The sequence below is a fragment of the Hemiscyllium ocellatum genome, chromosome 3 (genome assembly GCF_020745735.1).
Source record: "Hemiscyllium ocellatum isolate sHemOce1 chromosome 3, sHemOce1.pat.X.cur, whole genome shotgun sequence".
Lineage (NCBI taxonomy): Eukaryota > Metazoa > Chordata > Chondrichthyes > Orectolobiformes > Hemiscylliidae > Hemiscyllium > Hemiscyllium ocellatum.
This window is the reverse complement of record NC_083403.1, coordinates 138,598,998-138,611,222: the sequence shown is the minus strand read 5'-3', so window position 1 is coordinate 138,611,222 and position 12,225 is coordinate 138,598,998. Positions and strand designations below refer to the sequence as shown.

Below are 12,225 nucleotides of genomic sequence, written 5' to 3'. Positions count from 1 at the left end.
TCTAGAAAATCGTAACTGAAAAACTGAAAAAGCAGACCGGGGTATTCAAAAGACTGGAATTTATATAGCACATTTCACAACCACTGATGTCAAAAGTGCTTTACAGTCAATGAAGTGCCTTTTAATTGTAGTCAATGTTGTCATATAGGAAACATGACCACAAATTCGCACTGAATTGTGTTATATGATAATGGCCAATCATCTGTTTTGTGATATTTTGAGATAAAAAATACTGGCTGGAACACCAGAGATAAGCTCCCAGCTCTTCTTCAAAATAACGCAACAGGATCTTTTAATTTCACCCTGAGCCAGCATATGAAATCTTATTTAGATTAGATTTTTTTTTAGATTAGACTTTTTAGATTAGACTTACAGTGTGGAAACAGGCCCTTCGGCCCAACAAGTCCACACCAACCCGCCGAAGCGCAACCCACCCATACCCCTACATTTACCCCTTACCTAACACTACGGGCAATTTAGCATGGCCAATTCACCTGACCCGCACATCTTTGGACTGTGGGAGGAAACCGGAGCACCCGGAGGAAACCCACGCAGACACGGGGAGAACGTGCAAACTCCACACAGTCAGTCGCCTGAGTCGGGAACTGAACCCGGGTCTCAGGCGCTGTGAGGCAGCAATGCTAACCACTGTGCCACCGTGCCGCCCACATTATTCTGATGTTTCATCCAGAAGACAGTATATCTGACTGTGCAGCAACTCCTTAGCACTAACGTGCAACACAAGTCTGGATTTTTATGCTCAAGCTCTGAAATAAAATTTCAATCCAGAAATTTGCAATTCAGAAGTAACTTGAAGTACTGTAAACAAGTTCTGATCTTCACATTATTAAAAACTGGATAAAAGCATTCGATAAATTGCAAAGATGATTCACAAGGGTGATACCAGAACTGAAAACTAATTGAAAGACTAAATAGACAAAGCATAAGGCTGATCGAGATAATCAATAAATCTGTTTAAGCAAGCATTAGACAATTATTTCAATTTATAGAACACATGAAAATCAGAGGTTGTAAACAATGATGATCATTGAAAAAGATGGGGTTGGTACACTTTCCTTTATTGGTCAGAGCATTGCATATAGGTCTTGGGAGGTCACGTTGCAGCTGTACAGGACATTGGTTAAGTCACTTTTGGAATACTACATGCAATTCTGGTCTTTTTCCTATCGGAAAGATGTGGTGAAACATGAAAGGGTTCAGTAAAGATTTACAAGGATGTTGCCATGGTTGGAGGATTTGAGCTATAGGGAGAGGTTGGATAGGCTAGGGCTGTTTTCCCTGGAGCGTCGGAGGCTGAGGGGTTACCTTATAGAGGTTTATAAAATCATGAGAGGCATGGATAAGAGAAATAGACAAAGTTCCTGGGGGTGGGGAGTCCAGAATTAGAAGACATAGATTTATGGTGAGAGGGGAAAGATATAAAAGGGAACTAAGGGGCAACTTTTTCACGCAGAAGGTGGCGGGCTTATGGAATGAGCTGCCAGAGGAAATGGTGGAGGCTGGTACAATTACAGCATTTAAAAGGCATTTGGACGAGTATATGAATAGGAAAGGTTTAGAGGAATGCAGGCCAAGTGCTGGCAAACGGGACTAGATTAGGTTAGGATATCTGGTCAGCATGGACAAAGGGTCTACTTCTGTGCTGTACATCTCTAGAAATCTAAATCCAAATAGGAATTCAGGAGAAACATACTACAAGAAAAGGCAGCTGAAGTTAAGTTTCCTTATTTTTCATGAAATGTAGGTGTCTTCAGCAAAGTCATGAAATGCTGTTCATCACGAAATAACCTTGAACTGTGGAGCTTGTTGGGCCTTTTAAACCAGATTGCAGTGGATCTGGAGTCACATATAGGTCAACTAGGAGAAAGTGAGGACTGCAGTTGCTGGAGTACCAGAGTTGAAAAATGCAGTGCTAGAAAAACACAGCAGGCCAGGCAACATTCTCCTGCTCCTCGGATGCAGCCTGGCCTGCTGTGTTTTTCCAGCACATTTTTCAACTCACATGTAGGTCAGACTAGGTGAGGATGGTAGATTTGCTTTCCCTAATGTATATTAGTAAATTAGACTTTTTTGGGACATCTGCAAATGATTTCATGGTTATTTGTTTTATTTTCAGGTTTTATTAATTGAATTCGATTTTACCATTTGCTGTGATGGGTTTAAATCCTATGTCCCATCGCATTGGTCTGGATCTCTGTTCTCTAGTCCAGAGACAATACCATTACTCCCTAGTAGCAGAAGTGTTTAAAGGAATGCTAAATAAGTATGCTGGGGAGAGGAATAGAAAGCAGGTGTGGTGTGTTAAGATGAAGTAGTTGGAAGGAGGCCCAATATGAACTATAAACATCAGCACGGATGAATAGCCTATTTTTGTGCTTTATGCTTGATTTAGCATTACTATTGTTTTTAAAAAAATGAGACAAAAGAATGTTGAACTATATGATTGTATTATTTTAATACTTTTGCTGATCACTTTTTAAATATTTCTTCATGGATATAGACATCCCTAACCAGGCCAACAAGTACCAGAGGACAGTTAAGATAAAGCCATTGATGTGGATTTGGAGTCACACGTAGGCCAGGGCAGGTAAGGATCGCAGATTGTTTTACCCGCAAAAGGACATGAGTGAACCAAATAAATTTTTAAGGCAATGGACAGTGGTTGCATGGTTATCATGTGGCTTGCTGTTTTTACTCGCTTTTCTTTCTACTCCAGATTTTTACTAAATTAAAATTTCACTGTCAGTCATAGTGCAATCAAACCCACATCCTCAAGCCATTAGAGCCCTGAACTACTCACCTAGTGACATTACCACTTTGCCACTGCCTCCCGCATTCTCACATACATGCACTCGCTGAGAATCATGGATCAGAGAATGGTGTTTGGAAGCATGGGGCTATACCAATTAAGGCAACGCTAACACAAATGACAGTTGTTGATACCAACTGGTTAAAACAAAATTCATGCTGATAACCTTAACCAATGTTTTTAATACTATGAACACGCATTTATTTAAAAAAACGATTTCTATAAATTGGTCTACCTGGAGCCATGTTGGTCCTGGGAGAATTCAACTATGTGACCAACCAGGTCACGTAGTTGAAGATTCGGGAACCGGTTGTTTCTGAAGTCTTCCAGCAGCCTGCTACGACCTGAAGGCATGATGTCAGATCTACTGTAGCGAAGACGTGAAGGAGGAAACAGCTGGCTGCTTGAACTGAACAGACTTGATGAGCTAATCCCACTGCGACTTTTAGCTTCAGCACCAGGTGCTGCAGAGATGAATCGACCACTGCCATTTGTCAGTCCACCTGCAGTAAAAACATATGCTGATGAATGGAAAGAAAAACACACAAGATAGTGCTGCTATGTAATGCTCTCAAGACCATTCAAGTTTTACAATAATGTTTACTATTGTAAAATAGATTTTACAACAGCTTCTTCAAAGATATTTTCCTCATAAAATTATACTATTTACCATTAAAGAACATCATGTACTTTCAAGAGAACACAAAACATACTGCATAAATTTAAGATTCCCAATATTATACTGTACTTGCAAATAGTTACAAAAAATTAACATATTGTACTCATATGGAAATATATTGCAGAGCGCATTCAAAATACAGTACTTGGTGTAGTTTAAGTGATACATAGTCTAGCATGTAAAACGTATGTGTAATGCACCAGAAATAAATACACATCTAATATTAAAGTGATCAACCTCACCAGCAATACAGCTGATATTTTTAAGTGCTTTCTATTTGAAAGACTCTGATAATATATTAAATTGTATGTAGAATATGTAGAACTGAGCACAAAACTATCAAAGTTTTGTTAAAATTAGGATATTAGGTTTTCCTTTTTTTAAATCCAAATCAATTGTATCTGAAGGGCACTGTTTTGTGTAAAAATGCTAAACACCAGGAAGTGCTTAAACACTAAAGTATGTTGTTTACTATTAGTCCAGCCATTAAGCCACCAAGCATCTAAATGCTAAATTCCTGGTCGAAACACATTTTTATACATGATTAAATAGCAAAACATACCAAGATGAAGACTGGATGAAGACCCATGCGATGAGAGGGATGGAGGTGGTGTCAAAGAGTGACTAGGAGTTTGGCTAGGAAGGGGCATGCCAATTGGACCAGGCGAAGAGGAGAATCCCAGGCCACTGTAGAACTGCTGACCTATTGGAGCCAGACTGCTATTGGGCCGTTTGTACAAATCAGAGCTGGTAGACAATGAATCTCTTCTAGATACACTGCTGCTTCCAGAACCACTAACTGTAAGAATGGAATAGCAAAATAAGTTCCAGGTATGAAGCTAATAACTGCATATACCTGAACATGTTAACTGCTCACACCGTTTACCCTTAAAAATATATTAATGCATGTCCATGAATGAAGGCAGGGGTATCTATTATAATTCTATTTTCCATGGTTAGCAGATTTCCTGCTTACTAAGTCAATGATTATTTGATTTATGTCTAACAGATAATAACTGAAGCACTTTCAAAGAATGGACATTTTTAAATCAGATTTAGAAGGACTTGATGGATTACGAATAAACGACTGTATGGTCCAAATATTGCAGTTGTAATAACACAAACTGTCAGCATTCACTGTCATTACAGATGTGAAACTGAAGAGCAGCTCTGGCATCCACAGATTTACATTTAAAGTGGAAATCCATAAGTTGCTGAGAGTGATTCCTTGCTTCTCTCCTGTTACATTTAAATACTTAGAGAGATATCTCTGGAAATCAGGTGAAGTGAACTTCCACTTTTCTAAATGACTGATCACACTGCAAAAATTCTTAAAAAGGCTAGGATCACTAAACCTTTCGGTGCAGCAAACAGCTGTTGCTTTGCTGCTGACCATGAAAACCACATTAAGAGGAACCGTGATACTGATTAGCTTGATAGAAAAAGAAACCCAAGAACTAATGTGGCTAAGTCAATGATAGTGCAGTGTTTAAGTACAACTAAAACAGTAATTAATAACGAGAGAGATTTTATGAATGGAAGGAATTCTGAACACATTAATCCAGAAAATCTTGCTAGCTAAATGTGTGAAAAAGTATTATCCTGGACAGTATATAATGGCAACCATCCAAAATTAACTGTCTCATATTATTACAAACGAAATGAACTAAACTGCCTAAGCTGATTGGAAAAAGGTGAGTTTGATTTTTGTGAAAATTGGGATAAAGCAAATCTATACAAAAAGATCAAAAAAGGAATAAGAGGATGTAATCAAGTCAAACATACAGAACATATCAGATTTATCAATTAGGTGACCTGTGAATTCACTGAAATATTTAAACAATTTCAAGATGCATCATTGAAATAAAGTGGTTGAAGATATGGCAAGGTAGGATAGTGAGATTGGGATTAATGAAAAAGGACAGACTTGTAGGTTTTTCCTGCTTACAAAGACATTCATGACTGCAATCTAGAATCATTTAAGCATATAATACTCAGCGTGCGCATGAACTAAGAAACTGTTTAAATTTATTGTCTCAGGATAACCTTCCATTGAATTTTTCTTCCAACTTTGTATTACATACAACATGACAATGTAATGAAGAATCCATGATGTTTAATACGCATCTTAAATTTGCTACGTAGTAGAGGCACAAAATCTACCCAAGCAAGCCTTGGTAAAATGGAGCATCACAGTTTGACTAGTAATAGGCAATCAAGCCAATATCTGGACATGTTGAGGAGCAACAGAATATTCTACACATTTTCTCACATACATACATTTTGGTATTGGACAAGTGTTAAATGTTGTATTTGCATCTCAAATTTGACAAATAATTTAACAATTTTCAGTTGACATTCACATTAATGTTACAAATATATTTTCAATTAAAATTAATGCTTAAAGCCATTTTATCAATTGATCAGTATTACCAATTTGCTGGAACCAATTTTCTCCTGCTGATTGCAATATCTGACTAAAGTAGAAATTTGGTGTTTGCCACTAGTTCAAAAGAGAGCATTTGACTTTGAGTAGTTAAGTATAGAAACATACAAATTGTTCAGGAATAGTTTACCTGCTGATCCAAATCCCCCAAGCGCTGAGCCAATAGCAGCACCCAGAGAGTTACTGCTTCCAAAGCCAAGTGATGTGTTGCCTGGCTGACCTGGCCCATGAGAGAACAAAGAACTGCTCTGAGAACTATTTGACAAGGAGCTATTGCCATAAAATGAGTTTGATTGCAAGTTGTTGTTCTGTTGTTGCTGCTGTTGTTGCTGTGTTCCAATTGGACGGAAGAGGCCATTTGCTGCTGCTGCTGCTGCTATATTGCTTGCTGTCCCACTAGCTGAAGCTGCTGCAGCTGTTTAACAGAATCACACAAAAGGGTTAATACACAAAAGAACTGATAATATGACGGACATTCTTCTTCAATTAAACATAAAGTGAAATGCATTTTAAGAAAATGGTACCATTGTAATACCAAATTCCAGGAAAATATTTAACATGCAAACTCATAGAAAACTTACCAAACATCAGCTGGAAAAGCTAAATTAGGAAATCTGTACTGTTAGAACAAACTTTCTCATATTGAAAAAAAACTTCAGTTAAATTAGAAACCTGATCGAATGGTAAATGAGTCCACAAAAATACTATGGCACTCTCCCCAAAGTTGTAAGCAAGGATTTAAGCAGTTTTACTTATTGTGGTGTTGTCAAACTGCAATACCATATTAAGCTCAGTAATTAAGTGACGGCATAGGAATAGAACGTAAAATTACCCACCTTATAGGATCTTCCTCATTCTTCAAAGGGAAGGATCCTTCACATATCAATAGGAGTAAGCCTAGGTTACCAATGGGAAAAATCAAAAGGGTGAAGGTCCATGTGGATTATACCATGTTAAAAATCTTAAAAGGGACTTCACCCTAATGATCCATGGTGTATTTAATTTGTTACCCAAGTGAAGCAAAAAATTGGAACATAATCAAAACAATTATGCAAAATACACCCTTAATAGGCACTGTAGGGCCTGACTGAGTGCTGTTGCATGTACAGGATGCTTCACATTGAAACTTAGGAGCATGGTACATTATAACATTATTTTCATCCTTGTTTCCTCCACAAAAGTGAAAAACAAATGTTATAAAGTGAGGTCTTTCAACAAATTGAAAATAAAACAAAAAAAATGTGATTATTGATCATTTACATAAAATGGTTAAAAATGTGAATGTGATGTTATTAACATGACTAAACAAATAGTGGGATTACTTCAAGAAAGCATTATGACACCAATAAAAAGCATTTCTAATGTACTGCAGCTCACTGGTGAGGTCTTATTTGCAATGTCTTGTATTTCTGGACACTATTTCAGAGGGTCATTGGAAAAATTTCAAAGAGGACTAAAACAATAGTATTAGGATCAGGTCGTTTGAGTTACAAAGGGACACGGTTATCATCAAGAACAATGATCCACGCCTTTCAATACCAAGGAGTAAATAAAAAGACTACTGGAATGCTGACCTTTATACTCCGAGGACTAGAAGGCAGAAGTCATGATTCATAAAGCCCTGGATCAGCCACAGCTGATAGATGACACAGTTCAGGATACTATACCTTGAAAACAATATATTAGACTTCTACGGAATACATATTAGGAACACAACAGTTAAGAGGAGTAGGCTATTTGGTTTTGCCATTCAATAGCTGATCTGGTTGAGGGCTCAACTCCATATTACTGCCTGCTCCCCTTGATTCCATAGTCCATCAAAACTCTACTTCAATGACCCAGCCTCCACTGCTTTCTGGGAAATCAAATTCCATAGATTAAATACATTCACCTCTGTCTGAAAATGTGAAACCTTATTATTAAACTGTGTACCTTGTTTGAGCTTCATCCACATCATGAAACATCCTCCTGGTCTCTACCTCATCCTACCCACTCAGGATCATTTAAACTCCAATGGACAACAAACTCAATCTATTCAACCTTTCGGTTTTTTAAAAAATGTTAACTCAGAGGATGGCAGCTTCACTGGCTAGACGAGTATTCATGTCCATAGCTAAATGCCATTGAAAAAACAGTGGTAAGCTATCATCTTGAACCACTGCAGTCAGTTTGGTGTAGATACATTCATAACGCTGTTAACAGGGAGGGAAGCTCCATGGTTTTCACTCAGCAATAGCAGATGAGTTAGTTCCAAGTCTGGATGATAAGTGACCACAAGAGGAATTTGTAGGTGGTAGCGTTCCCATGTCCAGATTGGAAGGTGCTAAGGATCCTCGAAAGATTTCTACAGTGCATCTTTAGACAGTAAACGCTGCTGCTATTGTGCGTCAGTGGTGAAGAATATAAATGTTTGTGAATGTGCTGTCAATCAAATGGACTTCTTTGCCCTAGATAGTATCAAACTTTTTGAATGTTGTTGGAGCTGCACATATCCAGGCATATGGGGGAACATTCCAACACACTCCTGGCTTGTAGATTGTGGACAATGTTTTGGGAGTCAGGAGATGAGTTATTCACTACAAGATTTCTAAGCTCTGTCCTGCTCTTTCAGCCAGTGTTTATGTAGTGAGTCCATTCAGTTTCTAGTCAATGGCAACCTCCAGGATGTTGATACTGGAGGATTCAGCAAGCGTAATGCCATTGGCCATCAGAGCATGATGGTTAGATGCTCTCCATCATTAGAGATGGCAGTACGTGGCAGTTCTACAGTGAGAGTGTTGTTTGTTAGTTGTCAGCCCAAGCCTGGATACCATCTTGCTGCATTTTGGCATGGATTGCTTCAGTATCTTAACATTGTGCAATCATCAGCAAACATCCACAATTCTGATCTTATATAGTCACAGTGTCTGCACTGAAACAGACCCCTCGGTCCAAATAGTCCATGCCGACCATAATCCTAAACTAAACTAGTTGCATCTGCCTGCGCTTGGCGCACATCCCTCTAAATACTTGTCTTTCATGTCTTTATCCAAATTTCTTTTAAATGCTGTAACTATACTTGCATCTGCCACTTCCTCTGGAAGCTCATTCCACATATGAACCACTGTGTAAAAAGGTTGCCCTTGATGTTAGGTTGGAAGCTCAGAGTTGGAACAAACAGAGTTGTTGTCTCTGGTTTGTTACCTGTGCCACGTGATAGAGAGTCGAGGAATAGGGAGAGAAAGCAGGTAAATGCGTGGCTACAGGGATGGTGCAGGAGGAAGGGATTCCGGTATCTGGATAACTGGGTTTTTTTCTGGGGAAGGTGGGATCTCTATAAACAGGATGGTCTACACCTGAACCTGAGGGGCACCAGTAGCCTTGGGGGGGAGGTTTGCTAGTGTTCTTCGGGGGAGTTTAAACTAACTCTGCAGGAGCATGAGAACTTAGAGTGCAGCTTTAGGGTGCAGGACCTGGAGTGTAGGGAGGTTAGGAACATGGCATCAATCTCGAAGGAGGGTGCCTGTAAACAGGAATGTGACTTGAAGTGTGCATACTTCAATACGAGAAGTATACGAAATAAGGTAGGTGAACTTGCAGCGTAGGTTGGTACCTGGGATTTCGATGTTGTGGCTATTATGGAGACATGGGTAGAACAGGGACAGGATTGGCTGTTGCAGGTTCCAGAGTTTAAATGTTATAGTAGGGTCAGAGGTGGGGGTAAAAGAGGGGGAGGTGTGGCATTGCTTGTCAAAGATAGTATTACAGCGGTGGAAAGGACGATGGATGAAGACTCGCCATCTAAGGTAGTTTGGGCTGAGGTCAGAAATAGTAAAGGTGAGGTCACCCTGTTAGGAGTTTTCTACAGGCCTCCTAATAGTCCCAGAGATGTAGAAGAAAGGATTGCAAGGATGATTCAGGAGAAGAGTGAAAGTGATAGGGTGGTTGTTATGGGGCACTTTAACTTTCCAGATATTGACTGGGAAAGCTATAGCTCGAGTAAGTTAGATGGGTTGGTGTTTGTCCAATGTGTGCAGGAGGGTTTCCTGACACAATATATAGACAGGCCAACAAGAGGTGAGGCCATACTGGATTTGGTTCTGGGTAACAAACCAGGCCAGGTGTTAGAACTCGAGGTAGGTGAGCACTTTGGGGACAGTGACCATAATTCGGTGACTTTTACTTCAGTGGTGGAGAGGGATAAGTGTGCACGGCAAGGCAAGAGTTATAGTTGGGGGCAGGGAAATTATGATGCGGTGAGGCATGACTTAAGATGCGTGGCTTGGAAAAGTAGGCTTCAAGGGAAGGGCGAAATCGATATGTGGAGTTTGCTCAAGGAGCAACTATTGAGTGTCCTTGATAAGTATGTACCAGTCAGGCAGGGAGGAAAGGGTCATGTGAGGGAGCCGTGGTTTAATAAGGAATTGGGATCCCTTGTTAAAGGGAAGAGGGCACCCTATGTAAAGATGAGACGTGAAGGTTCAATTGGGGCGATCGAGAGTTAGAAGGTAGCCAGGAAGGATCTAAAGAGAGAGCTAAGAGCAGCAAAGAGGGGACATGAAAAGTCCTTGGTTGGTAGGATTAGGGAAAACCCAAAGGCTTTCTATAGGTATGTCCGGAATAAAAGAATGACTAGGGTAGGAATAGGTCCAGTCAAGGATCGTAGTGGGAAGTTGCGTGTGGAAGCTGAAGAGATTGGGGAGACACTGAATGAATACTTTTCGTCAGTATTCACTCAGGAACAGGACATTGTTGCCGATGTGAATATTGAGTCACAATTAATTAGTATAGATGGCTTTGAGCTATGTAGGGAAGAGGTGTTGGAAATTCTAGAAAGGGTGAAAATAGATAAGTCCCTTGGGCCTGATGGCATTTATCCTAGGGTTCTCTGGGAAGCAAGGGAGGAGATTGCAGAGCCATTGGCTTTGATTTTTATGTCCTCGTTGTCTACAGGAATAGTGCCAGAAGACTGGAAGATAGCAAATGTGGTTCCCTTGTTCAAGGAGGGGAGTAGGGATAACCCTAGTAACTATAGGCCTGTGAGTCTCACTTCTGTTGTGGGCAAAGTCTTAGAGAGAATTGTAAGGGATAGGATTTATGAACATCTGGATAGGAATAATGTGATCAAGGATAGTCAGCATGGTTTTGTGAAGGGCAGGTCGTGCCTCACAAACCTTATCGAATTCTTTGAGAAGGTGACTAAGGAGGTGGACGAGGGTAAAGCGGTAGATGTGGTGTATATGGATTTAAGGCGTTTGATAAGGTTCCTCATGGTAGGCTACTGCAAAAAATATGGAGGTATGACATTGAGGGTGCATTAGAGGTTTGGATTAGGAATTGGCTGGCTGGAAGAAGACAGAGGGTAGTAGTTGATGGTAAAGGTTCATCTTGGAGTGCAGTTACTAGCGGTGTTCGGCAAGGATCTGTTTTGGGACCATTGCTGTTTGTCATTTTTATAAATGACCTGTAGGAGGGGCTAGAAGGTTGGGTGACCATGTTTGCGGATGATACGAAAGTCGGTGGAGTTGTTGACAGTGAGGAAGGATGTGGCAGGTTACCGCGGGATGTTGTTTGGTGAATCCTAGAAGTGATTTATGATTTTCCTACTCTTAAATTCTAACTTAGTGTAGTTCTCAGTGGTAAAACTAATAAAATATCTAAAAGGCAACATATCTGAGTGAATAATATAAAAAGGAGTAATTAACGATGACAGTTCAGATGATGTGTTTAAGTTGCAGTACGTGGATAATTGCAATACAGCGCGAACACATCCATATTATGTGTTAAGTTTGAGCTAGAGGCTGGAATGCAAGAAAGTCGACTGCTATGATTGCTCAATATGTCTGAGGTTCTTTCAGCCTGTTTTGATGAGAGCAGGCGCTGCAGGGTGAACATGCAAATGGCCATGGTACACAAAGCCATGTACAAGTAGGGAGAGCAAAGATTAATACAAGATTAAGTGATGGTATAGTGAGGGGGGTTGTTACTGTTCTCTGCAGTAGTGTGTCCAGGAATTAGGCTCTGCCTGGTGCCAGAGTTTGGGACATCTGCTCAGGGCTATAGAGGAACTTGCAGTGAGTGGGGTTCCAGTGATCCTGGTCTTTCTAGGCACCACTGACATAGGTAGCAAAAGGACAGAAGTTCTGCAATAGATAATACAATGAGTCAGGGATTAAATTAAAAAGCATAGCCTTAAAGGTTATAATCACCAGATTACCTGAGCTGCGTGCAACTTGGCATAGTGAATGTAAAATTAGAGATGAATATATGGCTTAAAAACTGATATAGAAG

General features: G+C 39.9%; 1 protein-coding gene across 5 annotated transcripts in view; it reads right to left on the bottom strand.

Annotated features, from left to right (window-relative positions):
• The window catches only part of LOC132834733 (pumilio homolog 2-like), a 125,350-nt gene that overhangs the window by 17,632 nt on the left and 95,493 nt on the right, over positions 1–12,225 (bottom strand). For all 5 annotated transcript variants that reach the window (XM_060853702.1, XM_060853712.1, XM_060853719.1 and 2 more), the window contains 3 exons: positions 6,086–6,370; positions 4,072–4,308; positions 3,066–3,333 (listed from right to left, as the gene is read on the bottom strand). In XM_060853702.1, coding sequence (XP_060709685.1) covers positions 3,066–3,333; positions 4,072–4,308; positions 6,086–6,370 — 790 coding nt within the window. The remainder of the gene's footprint in view (positions 1–3,065; positions 3,334–4,071; positions 4,309–6,085; positions 6,371–12,225) is intronic.